Consider the following 23,094-nt stretch of genomic DNA (forward strand, 5'->3'; position numbering starts at 1 on the left):
TCTACCACACATAGTAGACTTGCTTCTTCGGAGAATTAAAATGTCTGGCTTGGGGCGCCTGGGTGGCTCAGGCGGCTAAGCGTCTGACTTTTGGTTTTGGCTCAGGTCGTGGTCTCACGGTTTGTGGGACGGAGCCCCACGTCGGGTTCCACGCTGACAGTGCGGAGCCTGCTTGGGATTCTCTCTCTCCCTCTCTCTCTGCCCCTCCCTACCCATGCTCTCTCAAAATAAATAAGTAAGCACTGAAAATATAAAAGTGAAAAAATAAAATGTCTGGCTTTCAGTAGTAACAATAATAATAAATATGATAATATAATTGTAATGTAATCATTAATATAATAATTAATATAATAATTAATAGAATAGTAAAATTATTTCCCCACAATGTTATTATTGCTCTCATGATTATTATCATACATAATGTTATCATCATAATTCTTCTCATAATACGAATAACAACTGTTGCTATTATAATTGAGAGCTGACATCTGAGTGTTCGCGATGTGCTTGGCCTCAGTTAAAATGCTTGACATCGAATCCTCACTGCAATCCTCCAAGGCAGTTTATTATTTTTCTTAATAAAATTTTTTACGTTTATTTATTTTTGAGAAAGAGAGACAGAGTGTGAGTGGGGGAGGGGCAGGGAGCGAGGGAGACCCAGAATCTGAAGCAGGATCCAAGCTCCGAGCCATCAGCACAGAGCCCGATGCAGGGCTGGAACCCACGAATCGTGAGATCATGACCTGAGCCGAAGTCAGATGCTTAACTGACTGAGCCACCCAGGTGCCCCAGGTTATTTTTTTTTAACTGTATTTATTTATTTTGAGAGAGAGCACGTGAGTAAGGGAGGGGTAGGGAGAGAGAGAGGGAGAGAGAGAGAATCCTACTTTCAGTGCACAGCCCGATGTGGGGCTCAATCCCACAAACCGTGAGATCATCACCTGAGCGGAAACCAAGAGTTGGACACTTAACCAACTGAGCCACCCAGGCGCCCCTAAGGCAGGTTAAACGAATTACTATTTACAAAGTTTACAAGCACTCATTAAATAAATGAATAGCTAACTAAGTGAACGCATGCATACAATGCCACTTTAATGCTCCTTTTATAGCCCAGAAAGCAGAAGTCCTCAGCTAAGGTTCCCATGGGCGGTGACAGGTGAAACCGGGGTTTTCTCCTCCAGCCTTCGGATACCTCCGGCCACTTGTCACGTTGCCAAGGCAGGACACTCACTCATGTTTGGGACAGATAACTCGGCTGCCTCAGAGCCACAGCTCTGTGTGACCGTGTGTTCTCTCTGTGACAAATGACCCTAAGCCACACCTATACTCTTAAGAATGTTTGTGGATCTGGGATTGAGTGATGGTTAAAGGTCTGTTGTACTGCACAGGTTTCTAGATCTGCAGTTCTCAGTGTTCCCATCTGTAAAATGCAGACGGTTGTTAGCAATACAAAGAGTAGCTGCATACCATACAGACTCAGAAAACAGGTGTTATTGCTGCTGTTTTAATTGTAAAATACCCCAGACGCGGTGACTGTCTTTGGGAGAAAGGGAGCCACAGGGCCCTGGGAGAACCTTAATGAAAGTCACGGATCCAATGTGCCTTCATACGGATGTACAGACACTACTTTGGATCTGACCTCGGAGGAGGGATTGCCAGATACAATACAGGACGCCAAGTTGAATTTGAATTTCAGATACGGCGAACCGGTTTTTAGTACGCGTATATCCCAAATATTGCGTGGGTCATCCTTACACAAAGAAGTTCTTCATTGTTTATGTGAAATTCGGACTTGACAGGGCAGCTGGTATTTTTATTTGCGAAATCTGGCAATCTTGCTTCGTAGATGATGTTGAGGAGTAATTAAGGCTATATAACGCTTTCTTTGGGGAAACACACACACACATGCATGCACGCATACATGCAGAGTCCTGTTCTGATGGATTCTTACTCACCAGGAGTCTTGGTCTCGTTGGGAATCAGGCATCGCACAAAGTGAGGGTGGGTGCTCCTTAAATTTGTCATCAGTTTGTTTAAATTTTCCTGGGACACAAATCAGAACAAGCACGTTTAACTGGGTAAATGCCATTTCGCCGGGCAGAAAAACAACAGAATGTGGAACTTGCCAGAATACAAACCCTGAACACTGCGGACACAGTCTGGAAGGAGGACCCCTTCTTCTTCCCGCCCTTCTTGCTTCCCCCGGAATCACCTGGATGGACACAGAAGGTGTGTCAGATGTGTCCCTGAGGACACAGTGGTGGCCTCTCCTCATGCCCCCAGTTATATTGACATACAATTGACATAACATTGTGTGACTTTCAGATGTAGGACATAATGACTTGATACATGTATATATATATATATTTTTTTTAATTTTTTTTAATCTTTATTTTTGAGAGAGAGAGAGAGACAGAGACAGAGAGAGAACAAGCAGGGGAGGGGAAGAGAGACAGGGAGACACAGAATCCGAAGCAGGCTCCAGGCTCTGAGCTGTCAGCACAGAGCCCGACGTGGGGCTCGAACTCACGAACCGAGAGTTCACGACCTGAGCCGAAGTCAGACGCTCAACTAACTGAGCCACCCAGGTGCCCCTCTTAGCAACTTTTAAATATGTAATACAGGGATGCCTGGGTGGCTCACTTAGTGGAGCATCCGACTTCGGCTCAGGTCGTGAACTTGCGGTTCGTGAGTTCGAGCCCCACGTCGGGCTCTGTGCTGACAGCTAGGAGCCTGCTTGGGATTCTTTCTCTCCCCCTCTCTCTGCCCCTCCCTTGCCTGTACTCTTTCTCTCGCTCTCTCTCTCCCTCTCTGTCCATCTCTCAAAATAAATAAATAAACATTGAAAAAAAGATCTACCCGTGTAATCACAAATCCAAGGTTTTGTCTTTTTTTATGGCTGAATAGTACACCAGATTTTCTTTATCCATTCGTCCACTGATGGCCACTTAGGTGATTTCCATGCCTTGGCTCTTGTAAATAATGTCGCAATGAACACGGGGTGCAGATATGTCTTTAGGACAGTGATTCTGTTTCCTTCAGATACAGACCCAGAAGTGGGATTTCTGGATCATATGGTAATTTCATTTTTAACTTTTTGAGGACCCTCCATCCTGTTTTCCATAGTGGCTGCACCAATTTACATTCCCACCACCAGTGCACAAGGGTTCCTTTTTCTTAGTGGTGGCCACACCCTTCAAACCCTGGAATGGAACTTGGGGTTTTCTTTTGATGTAACAGAGCTGCAGGGTGTTTATTTCTTGTTTGTTTTTAAGACGTGTCTCAGGGCGCCTGGGTGGCTCAGTCAGTTAAGCGTCCGACTTCGGCTCAGGTCACGATCTCGCGGTCCGTGAGTTCGAGCCCCGCGTCGGGCTCTGGGCTGATGGCTCAGAGCCTGGAGCCTGCTTCCGATTCTGTGTCTCCCTCTCTCTCTGCCCCTCCCCCGTTCATGCTCTGTCTCTCTCTCTGTCTCAAAAATAAATAAACGTTAAAAAAAATTAAAAAAAAAATGTGTCTCAAACTAGTCGTATTAGGGAAAACTCATCTTTATCACTAAAAGATGGGGTGGGGTGGGATGTGGGTAGCATTTGACCAGGAGTATAGCTTAGACTCTCAGTATCAAAGCCGAGTCTTCTCCTGTAGGAACCAGACAAGTCAACTCAACAGCTGGTAAGATTGAGATATTCCTCTGGATGGACTATAGTTTCTTTCACGAGTCTACCTCCTTCTTGCGTCCCTGTTTATCTTGCGATGAGGAAGTAACTGAAACCAGTACAACTGATGCATCTCAAGAATTTTCTACAAGTCAGTTTCTCTTCTTGTCTCAAAGGAACAACCTAGCTTTTTGGCTTCTCTAGGAGTCGGTGATATTGGGTCTACTTTTTGTGAATGGCTCCATTTCAGATTTTGCCTCCCACATGCGATCAAGATTTAGTCTAGGGGAAATAAATGTCATGCCTCATTCTCCACCCATCTTCCTTGCCTTTAAGGGCTAGCATGAAATGTGGGTAGCAGGACGGGGTGGGCCAGAAAGCCACTTCCCAAGACCCAGACCCACACAGGGCCTTCTCCATAGAGTCTCAGTGATATCACTGAGTGCGATTGGGCAACACAGTCATAGAGATGCCCTCACTAGATTTGAAGAAAACGATATTCATCCTTTGAGTTTAAACTTGTGCTCAGTTTTTACATTCTACTATCCCAGAGTACACAGGATGTTAATATTTAAAAGTGATCTAATTATAGAATGAACGAACATATTGCCTATATTTTCACGTTACGAACATTAATTTTTAACAATTTATGCATTTAAGATAGTCCATAATTTTAAAACCCTATTTTGGCAATTATTTTAAAAATAGATGATGGGTAACTTAAGGAGTGATACTGGCTTGTGCAGCCATATTGGAAAACAGTCTGGAGGTTCCTCGAGAAGTTAAATCTAGAGTTATCATAGGACTCAGCAATTCCACTTCTAGGTATATACCCAAGAGAACTGACAACGTATACCCACACAGAAACCTGTATACAAATGTTCATAACAGAAGGGTTCACAGTAGCTAAACGTGGAGACAACCTAACGTCCATCAACTGATGAGTGGATAGAGGAAACGTGTACTCTCTATACACTGGAACGATACTCATCTTAAAAAGAAGTGAGCTAGGGGTGCCTGGGTGGCTCGGTCCATTAAGAATCCAACTCTTGACTTTGGCTCAGGTTATGATCTCACAGTTTGTGGGTTCAAGCCCTGCATCAGGCTCTGTGCTGACAGTGCAGAGCCTGCTTGGGATTCTCTCTCCCTCTCTCTCCGCCCCTCCCTTGCTCTCTCTCTCTCTCTCTCTCTCTCTCGCTCTCTCTCAAAAGAAATAAACTTAAAAAAATAAATAGAAGTGATGTACTGATACATGCCATAACACAGACAAACCCTGAAACCATTCTACATGAAAGAAGCCAGTCACCAAAGACCATACAGGGTATGATTCCATTTACATGAAATGACCAGAGTAGGCTGATCCATAGAGACAGAAAGTAGATGTGTAGTTGCCAGGACCTGGTGAAGTGGTAACAGGGGTGATGAAAATGTTCTCGAATTAGATGTATGGATGGTCGCACACCCCTTAAATATACTAAAACCACTGAATTTTCCAAAGAGTAGATTTTATAGTGCATGAATTATATCTCAATATTTTAAAACGTTTTTATTTAAGTAATCTCTACACCCGACGTGGGGCTTGAACTCACGACCCCAAGATCAAGAGTCGCACACTCCTCCAACTGAACCAGCCAGCCACCCCATCTCAATTTTGAGAGGTTATTAAAAGATGTGGTATTGGCGGGCGCCTGGGTGGCTCAGTTGGTTAAACACCTGACTTCAGCTCAAGTCACGATCTCGTGGTTTGTGGGTTCGAGCCCCACGTTGGGCTCTGTGCTGACAGCTCAGAGCCTGAAGCCTGTTTCAGATTCTGTGTCTCCCTGTCTCTCTGCCCTTGCCCTCTCTCTCTCTCTCTCTCAAAAATAAATAAACATTATAAACAATTTTTAAAAATGTGGTATTGGCTATTTTGTTCCCTGAGAGGCCCTGTTACCTCCATAGGACTCAATCTCTTAAGGAAGAGGAAGAAAATGAGAGACCAAAGACAAAATACATCCAGCTCAGTCTGAAGCTCACAGTTGTCTACTTGATTTTCAAGGACACCTTTGGGTTATGAGTAATTACACAGAGCTTTTCACACGGGGGTGGGGAGAATTTCACCTGCTTCTGCACCAGCATAGTTGGAGAAAAGGAAAGACAGCAGCTTCAGCGAAGACTTCTGGTACAGCCCAACCACGGTCTCGTTCAGCGGGTCCTTGTTCTTGTCCAGCCAGCCGGCAATGTTGTAGTCCACGGTGCCGGCGTAGTGGACCAGCGAGAAGTGGGCCTCGGCCTTGCCTTTGGCAGGCTTGGGCTTCTGGAAGTTGTTGGACTTGCCCAGGTGCTGGTCGTACAGCTTGTTCTTGAAGGAGGTGTCCGTGGCCTTGGGGAACATGCACTCCTCCTCCAGGATGGAGAAGATGCCCATAGGCTGAAAGGAGAACAGACCATGTCTCAGCGTTTAATAGTACGTTTCCATGACTCCACTGACTGCAGGAGCCAAACACAACTTCTTCGGTGCTACTGCTTTCTGGCTAAGAGCCTTGCAAGGTAAGTGCTGTGACAGCAAGGTGTGATGACAGAACAGAACTAGCCGTGTAGTATGTGCTTAATAAACGCTTGTTGAACAAGAGAGCATGGAAAGAGATTGTATGTGTTTATTATAAACGTAGCTCACTTTTAGCGATCGGCTTACCCCCCAAAAAGTAAAGTTACATACCTAGACATAAAATACTATGAGTTATACATATATATATATATATATATATATATATATATATATATATATTTGAAATTTATTGTCAAATTGGTTTCCATACAACACCCAGTGCTCATCCCAAAAGGTGCCCTCCTCAATACCCATCACCCACCCTCCCCTTCCTCCCACCCCCCATCAGCCCTTAGTTTGTTCTCAGTTTTTTTTTTTTTTTTTTTTTTTTTTTAATTTTTTTTTTCCAACGTTTTTTATTTATTTTTGGGACAGAGAGAGACAGAGCATGAACGGGGGAGGGGCAGAGAGAGAGGGAGACACAGAGTCGGAAACAGGCTCCAGGCTCCGAGCCATCAGCCCAGAGCCTGACGCGGGGCTCGAACTCACGGACCGTGAGATCGTGACCTGGCTGAAGTCGGACGCTTAACCGACTGTGCCACCCAGGCGCCCCAGTTTGTTCTCAGTTTTTAAGAGTCTCTTATGCTTTGGCTCTCTCCCACTCTAACCTCTTTTTTTGTTTGTTTGTTTTTTTTTCCCTTCCCCTCCCCCATGGGTTTCTGTTAAGTCTGGACATCTCAGGAGCCACTTCAGAAAGATAAACTCATTCCAATGTGACAGTGCTCAGAATGCTATGGGAATTCCTTTTTTTAAATTTATTTTTTATTTAAAAAAATTTGTTTTTAGCATTTATTTATTTCTGAGAGACAGAGAGAGACAGAACACAAGCGGAAGAGGGGCAGAGAGAGAGGGAGACACAGAATCGGAAGCAGGCTCCAGGCTCTGAGCTGTCAGCACACAACCCCATGCAAGGCTCGAACCCATGAAACATGAGATCATGACCTGACCTAAAGTCAGATGCTCAACCAACTGAGCCACCCAGGCGCCGCCCCCCCCTTTTTTTAAAGTTTATTTACCTATTTTGAGAGAGACAGAGATAATGCGAGTTGGGGAGGGGCAGAGAGAGAGGGAGACAGAGAATCCCAAGCAGGCTCTGCACTGTCCGCACAGAGCCTGATTTGGGGCTCAAACTCATGAACCTGAGCCAAAATCAAGAGTCAGAAGCTCAACCAACTGAGTCACCCAGGAGTACCCCCCTGCCCTTTTTTTAAGTTAATGTCCTCTGCTATTTTTATAATAACGTGGTTCCAAGAACTCCTCACATTCTTGGGGAGAACAGAGCCCTTGGATCTTAACCATCCAGGTACCCCTTAAGGTGTCTGAATTACGGGTGCTTTCCAAACACTTACTCTTCAGCTTCAAGGGGATTCAGCTCTCTTAAGGCTGGGAGAGTAGGGTTAGGGTCGCCACTCGATTAGCAGGGAAGGGTGAGAGCAAAGATGTGGTGGTCCCAAGTCCCTGGGGAGCACCTCTGTTTCTCTACCTTCTCGATGAGCTCGATGCAGGCAGCCAGGTCCATCCCAAAGTCGATGAACTCCCACTCGATGCCCTCCTTCTTGTACTCCTCCTGCTCCAGCACGAACATGTGGTGGTTGAAGAACTGTTGCAGCTTCTCGTTGGTGAAGTTGATGCACAGCTGCTCCAGGCTGTTGAACTAGGGCGTTGCAAACACCAAAGAGCTCAAGTGAGTTTGGGAAACCCAGGGGGAATTCGGCAGAGCAGACACGAAGTGGAGGGGCCTAAATAAGGCTGCTTATTCCAACAACTCACATCAAAGATCTCAAAGCCGGCGATGTCCAGGACCCCGATGAAGTACTGTCTGGGCTGCTTGGTGTCCAGCTGCTGGTTGATGCGGGTGACCATCCACAGGAACATCTTTTCGTAGACGGCCTTGGCCAGGGCGCCCACCGCGTTGGTCACCTTGAAGAAAGATCACTCGCTCATCCCTCAAATTAATGTTTATATGGTGGTATTAAGTTGAAGCATGAACCGGATGACATCTTCAGGGTCAAAGCTGTTGGAGATGGGTCCAACCTAATATTAAATATTTCTTTTTTTTTTAGGTTTGTTTATTTATTTATTTTTGAGAGAGAGAGAGAGAGAGAGAGAGAGAGAGAGAGAGCACAAGAGGGGGTGGGGTAGAGAGAATGAGAGACAGAATCCTAAGCCGGCTCCGTGCCATCAGCGCTTAGCTGATGCCAGGCTCAATTGCACGAACTGTGAGATCATCACCTGAGCCGAGATCAAGAGTCAGCCGCTTAACTGACTGAGCCACCCAGGCGTCCCACCCCCACCCCCCCATTAAAAATTTCTTGAAATGTTTGCTACCTTAGAATATTCCCCTTTCTGTGAGAACCATTGTATGTACAAAGATAACCTTCTAACAACCATGGTTATGACATGTGACTCTAGACCCTGGCTGCACGTAATTGAACCACAAGGGGACATTTGATCCAAGTTGGGTTGTACAAAGTGTCTCTCCTGTGAATTTGGAATTGGGATCAAAGACACTGGTCTCAGTCTCAGTAGGAGGCTGAACTACAGAGATGTGAAGCTGGGAGCTATGGGGTGAGCAGGAGAGATGGAGAGAGATTTTCTTCCTGGTGAGGACACGGGAGAGGAGAGCAGACAGCCCATGGAGCCCCCGGGAAGGAGCTGCACAGGGACTGCCTGGCTCCAGAGGACCCTTCAGTTTCTGGCTCCAGGCCCTTAGGATGCCCGATGGTACTCTTGATTTACATTCCTTGAGCTAGCTACACCTAGGGTTGTAAGGATGAAACTCCCCCTAATGCTGATGACAATTGCATATGTATTTCTGATATCTTCAACTGAGAGAGCTCTAAGATGATGGTTACTGTTTATTTACCTTTGAGAGTGAGAGACAAACAGAACACGAGAGGGAGAGGGGCAGAGAGAGAGAGAGGGAGACACAGAATCGGAGGCAGGCTCCAGGCTCTGAGCCGTCAGCACAGAGCCCAATGTGGGGCTGGAACCCACGAACCGTGAGATCATGACCTGAGCTAAAGTTGGACGCTCAACCGAGTGAGCCACGCAGGTGCCCCTAAAATGATGGTTAAAATAGCAACATCACTGAGTCAGCTGAACTCAGATCATCTCCATTACCTGCTGGACATTTTGGCCTTTAGTGACATACTCGTTCCCAACCTTCACCCTCGGACAGCACAGGCCCTTCAGCATTTCTGCAGAGTTCAGACCCATTAAGTATCCAGCTTTGTCAGCCACTGGAGGAAGAGGGGAAACAGCGTCACACAAAAACAGCAGCTGCTGATGTGGCCAGTCAGGCCCCAGGGGCCTCCCAGCAATGTTTCCTACAATCCTTTTGTTTTTGTTTGTTTGTTTTTAAATGTTTGTTTCTTTATTTTGAGAGAGACAGACAGAGAGTGCCAGCGGGGAAGGGGCAGAGAGACAGGGAGAGAGAATCCCAAGCAGACTCTGTGCTCCCGGCTCGTGGGTTCGAGCCCCGCGTCGGGCTCTGTGCTGATGGCTCAGTCTGCAGCCTGCTTCGGATTCTGCGTCTCCCTCTCTCTCTGTCCCTCCCTCTCTCACACTCTCTCTTTACCTCAAAAGTAAATAATAAATGTTAAAAAAAAATTGAAGAAAAGATACAGTTACATAGTAATTTTGGAGTCTGATAATGCAGCAAAATGGTGTCTGAGTAAAGGAGGCACCATTTGGACATATAGCTAAGCACCTTCTTGATTTATGCAAGCTCACAGCTGAGGAAGAAGTACAAAACTTTGCCCCAACCTTCCTGTGTTGGAAGAGGTCAAAAGCAGTCGAGTCTTGGCAATTTCACACAGTTCACTGGGAGTTCAGTTGACTTGGGGACGGACCTGGCTGCCTGCACTGAACTAATCGAGAAGGTCGAGAAATGTTATTCCCCTAGAGACAGCTCCTTCTTGGCTGGGCCCATCACCTTATTGCTGGCTTGGGAGATGAGCTAATCAAAATCCAGGACAGTATTTGTTAAGTATTTAATAAGAGGCCAAATGGATGCTTTCTTCTTTGCTCCAACTATCCTCTTTTCCTGCTTTGCCCGCTTAGGTGGGTGGTATAATTATTGTTCTAGTCACTTAAACTTGAATGCTTGGGGTTGATCATATCCCTCCTTTACATCCCTGATGTGCCTGTGGTCAGACAGGCATCAAATCCTGCTCACTTCACCTTCAAAATAGCTTGGATCTCCATTGTTGGGAATAGTAGAGTGGTAGAGAGCTTGGGCTCTCGACTCAGCCTGATGTTCACATTTTGGTTCTGCTTCCTTGTACTCATGGTTTTGTTTTTGTTTATTTATTTATTTATTTTTTAAACTGGGGGTAGGGTGATTCTTGGTGGTTTCCCGTCGGTTCGGTTGTTGGGAAGTAGGCCTGGTGCATGGTGAGCCCTCAGCAAACGTTTACTTGGATTGGCATCCTCATCAGAGGACCTCAGGCCTGGATCACTTTCCCCTGTTCGGGCTCTTTCTGCTCCTAAGCACTGAGCACACGGCTGCCAGGGCTGGAAGGGGGCCTGGGCCCCCACCGTGATATTCATAATACGAGATCCACCCTTTGCCGAGGAGCCTGGTACATTTTCTTTTCAAACCCCCACACTCTTGGCAACCTTGACTGGTCACAGATTAACTCACATGCATCTCCCCTCCTATGTGGAGCGTCCGTGGTTTCTGGTGCCTATCACATCCATTCTAAGCTGTTTAGCTCGTCATTCAAGGCCTTTTCAAACTGAGGCCAAAATAACTACTCTGTAATTCCCATGTCTTACACTTGCACACATCCTCTTCTGCAGCCAATGTGGACCACTCTTCTGTTTATTTCCATCACATTCCTTCTCCTGCCCCCTTGATCATCATGTTTCCTCTGCCCAGACTACCTCTTTCCTTTCAACCATACCTTTCAGGATCTACCCACCCTTCAAACTCTGTATCAGTGCCCTCCTCCCCCAGGAAGCCCTCCTCGATTACCCCCAATCAGAAGTGCTTCCTGTTCTGAACACAGTCTCTCTCCCGCTGCTTATCTGGCACCATTGCCAGAGGCAGGATTCCAAGATGGCCTCCCGGATTGGTGCCCCTGGTATATATTCCCCGCATAATCCCCTCCACTTGTGTGGGGGTAGAACCGGTGAACGTGATATGACCTGTCACTCCTGTGAAGAGGTCACTAAGGAAAAAAGATTATCCTGGGCAACCCTAGCCTAATCAGGCGAGGCTTTATGGGCAGTGGTAAAGTCACGTATATTTTCCTGGTCTTTCTTTCAAGGCTACTGCACCCCTGTATCATCTGGGGTTCAAGACACAGTGCTTCCCATAGTGTGGGGATGTTATAACAGGTAGGATTATTGGAGATGAACCAGTCTTTTACTTAACAGAACTTGGAAGACACGGCGGGAGAGAGATGAGGGGAAGAACAGGGGGTGTGTGTGTGGGGGGGGGGTCCTGCTGCTGTGAGCCCCTCCCACTGCCCTCTGCTCTGTTTCCAGGAGGGGGACTGGAGATCATCCAGGTGAGAGCCATGGGGCGCAGGGAGATGCATACACTAGTCCATGGTTCGGGGTTCAACTTCAACAGATGTCAGAATTAAAGGCAATGAGAGGAGGAGACCTCCTCACCTGGTCTTAGGCTCAGGTGCTTAAGGACAGTATTCTGGACACTAATCATGGCGTGCACAGAGAGAAAGTGAAGTTCGTGGAAGCATACCCTCTTAGAAATGTCTACCCCAAAATAACAGGTGAGCTGTGATAGCGAGCAGTAGTGGTGTGGACAGTGATTATTCATTCACGAGAATGCCCAGACGTGGTTACCTTCGGTGCCGTCAGGCTCCGCCTGCTCTTCTCGCTGCTTCTGCTTGAACTTCATGTTCCCATAGTGCATTACGGCGCCCGTCAGCTTGTAGATCCCGACTTTCTCCTCTGAGCTGAAGCCCAGAATGTCAATGGCGTTCTGGGAGTTAGAAAAAGGACAGTTGTCACAGAGACTCTGTTTTCCCTGGTGAAGACCTCACCCTTTCTGTACAGCCCGGGAGATGGCGTTTGCCCAAAGGAGTGGTTGACAGGTGGGATGTGTTAAGATAGGGGTTAAAAGCCATTTCTTTGTGGCGCCTGGGTGGCTCTGTCGGTTAAGCGTCTGACTCTTGATTTCAGCTCAGGTCATGATCTCATGGTTTGTGAGTTTGAGCCCAGCCGTCGTGCTGTGCTGACAGTGTGGGGCCTGCTTAGGATTCTGTCTCCCTCTCTCTCTGCCCCTCCCCTGGTTGTTTTCTCTCTCTCTCTCTCAAAAAAAAAAAAAAAAAAAAAAAAAAAAAAATATATATATATATATATATATATATATATATATATATATATATATATATATTTGATTTAAAATCCATTTCTCTAACATGTTTATGTGGGAGGGGGAGATTATGGAAGAAAATGTGAATCATCTGTAAGAACTGATTTGAATCCTTTATACATAGATTTGGGGCTGTTTTCTGGAGGAGGCCGTTGGGAACCATTGTGTGATAGCAGGAGAAGGAAGTGTCATGGAGAATGTCTGAGGAAGTGTCCAACAGCTTGAAAGCCTGGCATGGTAAGCCGGGAATTCTGGTGTTGCTCAGAATTGAGACAATATGGCGCCCCAGGCAACTAGAGCCTCAAGGGACAGTCATGGAAGAGAATGCCACCATTTTTCAAATAAGGAAGGGGAAAACTTTTGCAGAGCCTACCTGTGCTAGGCACATCCATATATCGCCCCGTTAGGTCGCTATGAGAACCTTCTAGGTGTGCAGATGTTTCCAAAGTTACAGGTGAGACCTGAGGTTCTAAAAGGATAAGTGACCTGCCCCAAGTCACACAGGCAGGATGGGATAAAACTGGGGCCGGACCAAGTGCTTGGGTCACTTCAGAGCCTACAGCGGTTGCTGATTTGGTCTGACAGCCCTTGGCCCGTCATCTACCACAAAGACTTAAATTAGCGACTCCTTCTCTGGGGTGTATGTGTTGACTATGCAGTAGGCCTTGCAGCCTGAGCCTAAGCAATCCCCACTGGTGGATTTGACATGTATGGACGTGCTGGTGAGCAGGTTGGTCAGTGTCAGCAGGTGGCACTCTTGGGGTCGTGCCCCCTTTTGGAGAGGGAGAGTCCATGCCAGGAGCAAACCTGCAGGATGAGAGGCCGTGATGGCCTCCTTGACTCCATATCCCACCCCATCAGATGCATATCTGTGTCCTAGGAAGGGGTCATTGTAGGTTAAGAGAGAAAACCTTTCATTAAATTTTGAATGGAACCAGGTGAAAGCATTACTGTCTGGGGACCCTCTTGGAGAACGCAGTCTCTGGAAGGGAGAAATCCCCTTCTGCTCGGCCATAAACCATCGCCCAGGAGAAGCTCCATGAGAGGGATGAACAGTGTCGGCCCCTGACAGCTGGGGACCTATGCTGAGGACCTGAGACATCTTTGGTGACTTTAGGAATTACCTAAGGGGCGCCTGGGTGGCTCAGTCGGTTGAACATCCGACTTCAGTTGGGGTCATGATATCGTGGTTCATGAATTCGAGCCCTGCGCTGGGCTCTGTGCTGATGGCTCAGAGCCTGGAGCCTGCCTCAGAGTCTGTGTCTCCTTTTCTCTCTTCCCCTCCCTCCCCCTCAAAAATAAATAACAATCACAAAAAAAAAAAAAATTTAAAAATTATCTAAAAGGCTCTTTCTTAGGGGCTGGGGAGACTTTGCCCAGGTCATTAACCCAATCTTTCCATCTTCATCAGTTGGTAAGGGCTGGGGAAAATTGGTAAAAATATATATAGCTAGGTTTGAGTTAACTAAAGTTTATTTGCCCAAGAACATTCTCTTCTTGTCTTTTTTTTTAATGTTTATTTTTGAGAGAGAGAGAGAGAGAGAACAGGGGAGGAGCAGAGAGAGAGGGAGACACAGAATCAGAAGCAGGCTCTAGGCTCCAAGCTATCAGCACACAGCCCGACACGGGGCTTGAACTCATGAACCGCGAGATCATGACCTGAGCTGAAGTTGGACACTTAACCGACTGAGCCACCCAGGCGCCCCACATTCTCTTGTCTTAAAACAATTAGCGTCACCCGGAAATGTCACAAAATGAAAGCCAAGGAGCTGGCACTGGACAGTGCCCCCAGCCTGTTGGACAAGACCCCTTTCCACCAGCTCTTATGGGTCCTGTGAGGGCAGAGCCAACAGCAGTGGAGATGAATTGCCCAGAGATGATGTCTGTCCGTTAAAAGTGCAATTAATTAAAAAAAAAAAAAAAAAAAAAAAAAAGGAAGTCCTGGGGTTGGGCAGATCTGGCTTCAAACGCTCTAACATTTACAAACTCTGTCTTTGAGCAAATTGTGTGTTTTTTTCTTCTAAGACTCCGCTTCCATCTTTGTGACTCAGAAGTCATAGTCGTTACCTCTACCACAGGTTTGGGGGAGGCTTAAACAAGGTAACACGGACAAAGCCCTTATCTCAGTTCCTAGCTCATGTAAGTGCTCAATGCACTTCGTTATTATTACTCTAGTTATTAACCTTAGAAATGCTTCCCAAAGCTAACGGCTGGGGGTGGGGGCCGATGGGTGCGCTAAGGATGTGGGAGCTGAAGGTGAGCCTGAGTGGGCAGGTAGCCTGAGGAGTGGAGCGTCTGCTACAGAGTGGGTTATCTTTCCTGCTTCATACTTGGCTGTGTCTTAAAATTTTTCTTGGGGCGCTTGGGTGGCTCAGTCAGTTAAGCGTCTGACTTAGGCTCGGGTCATGATCTCTCGAGTTCGAGCCCCGCGTCCGGCTCTGTGCTGACAGCTCGGAGCCTGAAGCCTGCCTCCAATTCTGTGTCTCCCTCTCTCTCTCTGCCCCTCCCCCACTCACGCTCTGTCTCTCTCTGTCTCAGAAATAAATAAACATTAAAAAAAATTTTTTTTAAATTTTTTCTTAAAGAACCGTGCAGATGGTTTTGTAACCTGAGAAGTTCGGACAAAACCTTTCAAAACCTTATATGTGTGAACATCTAAAGTGCTGGAGAAGGGAACGGGAAGTCCTGTTTGGGAGAACGTTCTGGATCCCCCAAGGGATCTGCTGAGGTGGTGCTGGGTGCTTGGGAGGGGTGCAATCTGGACGAATTGTCTTGACATCTCCATCTCTGAGATCTTGGGTCTGATCACCTAACATCTCTGGGGCCCCGTTTCTCATTAGATCGCTAGGATGCCTCTCCGTTCACAAGCTCAGTGATTCCACACAGAAAGAAAGGAGGAAGGAGAAAAGATGCTTACATCAGTTGCCAGTAGCTCTTTACTGTCATCGATGCTGGCCACGGTGACCTCTCCTTGGCTCACGAAGGGGAAGTCAAAGGGATTGGTTGAAATGAGGAGCAAGTCTGTGAAACACAAAGGAGGTCCCATCAGCGCCTCGCGCACCTCGTACACGGGGTGTTTTTCCTACGTGACTGATTTGGAAGATGAGAGCAATAACCCCTAAGACCTTACCGATTAGTTCTGGCTTCTTGTTTGACATGATTTGGTAAAAAATGTGATAGCTTCTCTCACTGGACAGCTGAAATGTCACTCTGGATTTTTCTAAGAGATCTAAGGGAACAGGAAATAATGTGATTTGAGGTCCCTGGGAGATGCCTCTGTGGTCAAATCCCATGGTGCCCAGTGGGGTGCCCTGACTCACAGGTTTCGATGTCTGCAGATGCCAGCTTTCCCGTGGCTCCGAAATGAATCCGAATGAATTTCCCCTGTCCAATGGCAGTTAGACAAACATCACCATTATTTCATGTATATGGTAGCGTGGCTGGCTTTTGCTAGGGACCACCAGCCATGAGTGGGAAATGTAGGGTCACGGAGAAAGTGATGCCAGATGCAGAGGACTTGCCTCTTCTCTGTCTGCCTGGCATCCAGTGTCCCCATTCTGGGTCCATCAAGACTCAGATAGTTCTACCCAAAGCATCTGGCCCTGTTCCTCCAGCTCTGGGGATGCCCACAGTCTCCCTCACCAACTTCTGCTTGAGACCACCTCACGCTAGACTGTCCCCTTGGTTTTTAACCTGCTCTCTGGTACCCGGATTCCCAAACACTTCATGACAACTTCGATGGGTCTCATTGGATTGTCTTGCTGACCTCCTTTTTTCCTTCTGAGATTTCTTCCTTTGGTTTCCCTTACTGCTTACTACAGGCAAACCTAGCTTCCAGGCTCAGGCCAGGCTCTCTGGCTCCCCAAATACACATTCAGAGTCTGAGTTCTCCCCTTTGGAGGGGAGGCGAGAGGTGAAATTTTATGAGTGATTGGTCTTTACCAAACTGTGAGCAAATTTGAGGGCAAAAATGTTGCCTTGCTTATTCACCCATAGTCAGGAATGTGGTCGTTAGTAATATTCTCAATATTTTCTTCTTTTATTTTGAGCTTATTTATTTATTTTGAGAGAGATAGGGAGAGAGAGAATCCCAAGCAGGCTCCACACTCTCAGTGCAGAGCCCCAAAGGAGGCTCGATCCCATGAACCGTGAGATCGTGACCTGAGCCAATACCAAGAATCGGATGCTTGAATGACTGAGCCACCCAGATGCCCTGGTATATTTTCTGAATGAAGCTTGAGAAGAGTTGGTGTAGGGCCAGTGGAGGTATGAGTGAACTGTAAGTGTTGGTCTTCGGTATTGTTAGCTGCTCAGTGGGAGATGATGGAAGTTTTAGCCTGCAGATGTTTGGTGGGTGGGCGGAAGGTAGACAGAATAACCAGGGTGATCGTGACTTCTGGGTCTGGGCCAAGAGGAGAGGCCTAAGGACTATAGGGGGTGTCTAAAGGCATTGTCTTCCTCATAGCACCAGGTTAGCTCAATAACTGACTTGATGCCAATGTATGTACCATGTCTCTGCTGTGTAACATGCACCCAGGTCCCCTACGAGCAAGAGATTTTAGTTGTGCACAGGGAGGACAGATGTGCAAATGGGCAATGCACAGAGGACCGAGGGAAAGAAAGAAGAAAGGTCAGGGATCATTGTCACAGTCCTTGATGGCTACATCTACTCTCTCATCGGTGACCACTTTATCTTTGAGAAATAACGATGAAACACAAGCTTGAGATTATCCACCTCCTGAGATGTGTGAAGTCCTGATGTACTTTTGCAACTACAGGCATAAATGAGGGCTTCACCTCGTGGTATTTGCTCACCTCCTGGTACAGCGAGGTTAGGTAGAGGACTGGTTGTTTATTTGCCGACGGAGGAAGTCAATGCCTCTTTGGCCGAGCTAAACTTAAGTGAGACATTGAGGGATGGAACATATCCTTCAGTATTTTCAACATCAACTTATTCCCAGGTTTTGGGCTCTCCTGCCTTCACAGGACTTTTCCTTTTCCCAATGCCTCTGACTTGGAGAAATTAAAGCTGCTCACTTAATTCACACTAAGGTTTATGTGGCTAATAAGCCAATGAGATTGCTCAATGGACTTCAACATTTTAAAATGTGCTACCTCAAGGGGCGTCTGGGGGGCTCAGTAGGTTAAGCATCTGACTCTTGGTATCGGCTCAGGTCATGATCTCACAGTTCGTGGGATCGAGCCCCTCATCAGGCTCTGTGCTGAGCCTGTAGCCTGCTTAAGATTTTCTCTCTCCCTCTGCAACCCCCCCCCCCAAAAGTTTCTGCCTCAAGAGACCAATTTTAGCATAAAAGAATTGCTCTCTACTTGTGGAACCTGAATCACCGTAACTTCAGGATGCTCTGAGATGTCGCTGTCTAGTTAGGGAGGGACAGATAATTCTCCCTCTGCCGAGAATGAGCCAACACATTCTTCAGTGTATCAGAATATCCCAGCAGGGCAGATAGATCTGAATCACGTGAGGGTAGAATAGGGCTGGCTATATTCTGGTTTATGTGGCATTTTTTAATATCCAGCATTTGAGGAGAGGGTTTGGTTCTGGGGTGGGGGTGGGGGGGGTGTGGAAAATTGGACTGGGTCTTACAAATCTCGAGGAGTTGTCATTCCTCACAGTCTTGGCGTTTCCAAAGGCCTCCAGCAGGGGATTGGCCTGGATGATTTGATCTTCCAGCGTCCCCTAATAATAAACAAGAAGAGACAAAGGGAGGACTTTGGACTGTCCCTTGAAGGAGCCCCCTGGTGACTCGAATGTGTGTATGCTCCGGGCAGGGTCCAAGGAGAGATGCTGACCAGTCCAGCCCGGTGGCCAGTGCAGATGTGAGAAGGAACCCACGGCCTCACCCCCCACCTCCCTGGAGGCTTCAAGGTCCCATCCAGGAGACGGTCTGATTAGTATAGCATTGACGTGACTCTGGTCACACCAGATTTCAGGCTTCATCTTGATTTTTCAGGCTGCCTTTCTTCTCTGATAACACTTCATTATAAAGCATGGATTTTTAGAATACATACACCCCTTACTGCATGCATCGGGACCCAACTAATAGATTTGGATTCAGAAGTATAAATAGAACTGAGCAATTAAAGTGCCCCAAGAGATCACTTATAGAAATAGTGGTTCTCAAAAAAATTTTAAGTAGCAAAAAATATGTCATGAGAACTATTGCTCAGAAGTCCGCTTAAAGAAGATGTCGGGCTCTGTGCTGGCAGCTCAGAGCCTGGAGCCTGCTTCGGATTCTATGTCTCCCTCTCTCTCTGCCCCTCCCCCGCTCATGCTCTGTCTCTCTCTGTCTCAGAAATAAACATTAAAAAAAAATGTTTAAGAAGGTAGAACTTTTACCCTCAGCCCCCACCACGACTGCTTATCCTTCTGTCTCCAGGGCAGTTTTCAAACTCCTGTCCCGCCCAGCTGGTTCTCAAAGTGTGATCCCTGGACCAGTTGCGTGAACAGAGGGAACGTGATGAAAATGCAAAGCGTCAGCGTCGTGAATGTGAGATTGGCATTTCGGTCAGAAATTCTGGGCCAGGGGCTTAGCGATCGGTCGTTCACAAGCCCTCCTGGTGATTCTTACGTGCGCTCACCTGTTTTTTGAGAGCCCCTGGCCTGAAGCATCCCTCCTGGAGGGGAGTGCATAGTGAGTTGCTCACCTGTCCCTGGCTTTTCCTGACGGAGCTGTGGTGCCACCACCTCCCGCCCTGCCCCGCAAGCACCCTTAGGACACGACGCGGCGCACTGCCTGCACTTGGTGCTCACCCACTCTTTAAGTTGGACTTATGCCCGCAAACCTCCCGATGGAGGGAGCTGCTTACCTGCTGCTCCTTCTTTTTGTCCCCAGTGACCGCAATTGTTGCAAAGTACTGGATGACACGCTTGGTGTTCACGGTCTTCCCCGCGCCGGATTCGCCGCTGCCGATTTAAAAGTAAGGGAGATAAAAGGGTGGAAGGGGCAGTGCCGGCTTCCGTGTCCTCATGGTGCAAACACAGGTTACTCACGTGATGAGGATGGACTGATTGTCTCGATCTGGAAATGCAGAGGGAAGAAGACGGAATAAAGAAACAGCAAACACACGGAATAAAAAACAAAAAACAAAAAACAAAACACAGGGCAACATCGGGTGTGGTCGGGGTCCATGTGGCGCTGACCTGAACGAGGGGTGTGAGGCTGGGGAGTGTCTAATCTTCCTCGAGACCATTGGTGCAGGTTTCCCAAATGTGGGATGTGCACCACGGACAGCGTGGTGTCCGTGAATGAACAGTGAGTGAACAGTGAATCCCACAGTGTGCAAGTTTTTCTTGTTCATGGGTCTTTAACTCCTTGCCAGCCCTTTCTCAACAAAGAACAAGTCTCAGACTCAGGGCTTGTGGGAAGGCACGGCTTCTAATTAGAATCTATGGGCACTGATTGGTTGTCATTGAGATTTTCTTTTACCTTTACTCTGTACTCGTGGAAAGTGACCATGGTTTTCCACTTACAGTCGCTTATGAGTTGAGTGGTGTCCCCCACAAATTCATATGTTGAGATCCTTACCCCCAGGACCTCAGAATGTGACCTTGTTTGGAAACAGGGTCTTTGCAGGTGCTATTGGTGAAGATAAGGTCGCCCTGGGGTGGGTGGAGCCCAAATCCAATATGATTTCGGTCCTTATCAAAAGGAGAGGTTTGGAGATAGATCCACTCAGGGAGAACACCATGTAAAGGCAAATGTATAAGCAGAGTGATGTTTTTACAAGCCAAGGAACCCCACAGACAGCCAGGAAGCCTCCAGAAACAGCAAGAGGGGCAGGGGACAGATTCTGCCTCTCCGCCCTTGGAAGGACCCAACCACGCTGATACCCCAGCCTTGGACTTTGCACCTCCAGACTTTGAGACGATAACTTCTGTTGTGTGAGCCACCTGCTTTATGGGATTTTGCCACAGCAGCCCTAGAAACTCATACAAATAGTGGTATTGGGGGCACTTGGGTGGCTCTATCAGTTAAACATTGATTTCATCTCAGATAATGATCTCATGGTTTGTGGGATCAAGCCCCATGTTGGGCTCCACTCTGAGTGTGGAATCTGCGTAAGATTCTCTCTCTCTCTCCCTCTCTCTCTGGCCCTCCCCAACTCACATGCATGCCTCTCTCTCTCTTTCTCTTAAAATAAGTAAATAAGCTTTAAAACCACCCCCCCTCCACAGGGCACCTGGGGGCTCAGTCAGTTAAGCATCTGACTTCGACTCAGGTTATGATCTCATGGTTTGTGGGTTCGAGCCCCACATCGGGCTCTGTGCTGACAGCTCAGAGCCTGGAGCCTGCTTCAGATTCTGGGTCTCCCTCTCTCTCTGTCCCTCCCTTGCTCATGCTCTGCCTCTCTCTCTCTCAAAGATGAATAAACATTAAAAAAATATTAAACCCTCCTCAAACAAAAAAAAATAGTGCTATCGATCTTCCTTTTCAAATTGATGTAACTTTAGTTGATTTGCAGACAAATATGAAATGTACAGTAATGTCTAGGACTGAGTGTGAAGAGAGGGAGGGCTGAGGTCTGGACAACATGAGGTTTAGGAGATGACTTTCAGGGTCGTCAAATCTCAGAGGCTTGCTTCTGCTTCTTGAGTCTGCACCAAATCGAGTCAGGTGAAAGTGGCACGGGTCAAAGTGACAGAAAACAGGGTGTTGTGACGCTATCGTCACATCTCTATATCCTGTGCCCTCCTGGAAATTTAGGGAAGAGACAGAGGAACCCGAGTCTGGGGAGGAAGACAGCGCAGGGACTTTGCTATGCGCATTTCTCCAACTTTGCTTTCTAGCTGCCACTAATAGGCTCCCTTCTAAGCATGCTCATGTTGGGGGATTCTGTGGAGGTAAGGGCAGGGCATCTCCCTGCGTTCCTGGTCCCCCCCCCCCCCCCCCCCCCCCCCAGTAAGCATGTGTGCAGCACGGCATCAGTCGTCAGCACTGGCCTACGAACCATGGCTGCTAATGGAAGATACTGCAAAATCATCATGCAATCATCGGAGTCTCCCAAGGTCACTTTGCTCATCGCCCCATCCAGATGATCGAAGGGCTTGAATAATTAGCTGAGAAGCAGTCCAATTAAAGGGCTTGAATAAGGAACTAAAAACTACTCATAAGAAATACGGATTGAAGAAATGACTCACCCGTCAGCATGAACTGATAGGCGTTGTCGGAGATGGAGAAGATGTGGGGCGGGGCCTCCTGGCGCTTCTTGCCTCGGTAGGCGGCCACCACCTCGGGGTTGTACACCGGCAGCCACTTGTAGGGGTTGACGGTGACGCAGAAGAGGCCCGAGTAGGTCTGAGAAAACCAGAAAATGCAGCATGTGGATCTTGTCTTTACTCGGAGAGGGGGACGGCTTAATAAGGAGATGCCAAAGGGCACTCACGTAGATCATCCAGGCTGTGTAACGCTCTTTGAGGTTGTACAGCACGGCGGGCTCGTGCAGATGCGTCATCATGGCCATGTCCTCGATCTTGTCAAACTTGGGAGGGTTCATGGGGAACACCTGGTCACTGTTCAGGGTGAGTGTCTGGGGATTGAGAGGAAAAGCACATGATGAGTAGGAGAGCCAATGATCTGTACCCCACTCTACCTGGTGCAGAGGAAGTCGTGCGACACTGCAGTGTGATCACCCCATTACCATGAATAGCTTTATGGATCATCTCCATTCCCAGAGATGATCCACAAAGAACTATCCTTGATTAACCTAATCCCGGTCAAACTGCATAACCGGTTCTGGTCTGGTGCCCCCTGTCAGCATGCCATCCCGTGTTCGGGGAATGAGCCACAGGTACGCACAGCAATAGAGCCCTTTAGCCCTCGGGGTCCAAGTGGGACTCGGGATGGCCAAGGCCAGGGCAGGGCAGGCCGCCTCTGTTCGACCCATTTGCCGTGAGTGCTGATATGAGACAAAGGTCAAGAGGCTGGAAAGAAGTATTCCAGTGTATTCTGTGCATTTCCACCTCAATACCTCTGCTCACATGGGTTCCTTTGTCTCGAGTACCTTCACCGAAATTATGTTCAGAACCCCTCAAAGTTCAGCTCAGGCGACACCTCCCCTGTGACCTGTTTCCTGTCTCCCTATCTTTTCCGGGGTTCCATCATTCTTTGCATTTACAGCATTTGGGCTTGCACCATGGTCCGTGGTCAAACTGTATATTTCTGAGACTATTACTTAATTTCCCTTCTGTGGGTTTCCCCTCAGAAGGCAAAAAGGCGGGGATTTGTTGGTACGGGCCAAATCTCTTGAGGAAAGGAGACTCATTTGCCCCGCTGCTCTGCACTAGAGTAGATACCCAAGATAGCATAAGGGGAGATGGAAAATTCTGTGTATCCTGAACCTTCAGACATTGGGACTTGTTTCTTTTCAGATCATTCAGGGAAGCAGTGAGATCCTCAGCATGTGACCGTGTAAGATTACGAAAATGAGGCACAACCATGGGAGGGGCCCCCAAGAATGACTGAAGAAAATTTATTTCCAACTCA

At 47.5% G+C, this 23,094-nt stretch overlaps 1 protein-coding gene across 3 annotated transcripts in view; it reads right to left on the minus strand.

The window, feature by feature from the left end:
- MYH13 (myosin heavy chain 13) overlaps positions 1–23,094 on the minus strand; it is a 71,473-nt gene that overhangs the window by 28,758 nt on the left and 19,621 nt on the right. For all 3 annotated transcript variants that reach the window (XM_042965989.1, XM_042965988.1, XM_042965990.1), the window contains 15 exons: positions 21,995–22,138; positions 21,750–21,906; positions 19,602–19,629; positions 19,418–19,514; positions 18,195–18,287; positions 15,910–15,973; positions 15,720–15,818; positions 15,507–15,610; positions 12,058–12,196; positions 9,364–9,482; positions 8,011–8,160; positions 7,724–7,894; positions 5,754–6,063; positions 2,139–2,212; positions 1,956–2,043 (listed from right to left, as the gene is read on the minus strand). In XM_042965989.1, the coding sequence (XP_042821923.1) occupies positions 1,956–2,043; positions 2,139–2,212; positions 5,754–6,063; positions 7,724–7,894; positions 8,011–8,160; positions 9,364–9,482; positions 12,058–12,196; positions 15,507–15,610; positions 15,720–15,818; positions 15,910–15,973; positions 18,195–18,287; positions 19,418–19,514; positions 19,602–19,629; positions 21,750–21,906; positions 21,995–22,138 (1,837 nt within the window). The remainder of the gene's footprint in view (positions 1–1,955; positions 2,044–2,138; positions 2,213–5,753; positions 6,064–7,723; positions 7,895–8,010; positions 8,161–9,363; positions 9,483–12,057; positions 12,197–15,506; positions 15,611–15,719; positions 15,819–15,909; positions 15,974–18,194; positions 18,288–19,417; positions 19,515–19,601; positions 19,630–21,749; positions 21,907–21,994; positions 22,139–23,094) is intronic.

Source organism: Panthera tigris, chromosome E1, assembly GCF_018350195.1.
Source record: "Panthera tigris isolate Pti1 chromosome E1, P.tigris_Pti1_mat1.1, whole genome shotgun sequence".
NCBI lineage: Eukaryota > Metazoa > Chordata > Mammalia > Carnivora > Felidae > Panthera > Panthera tigris.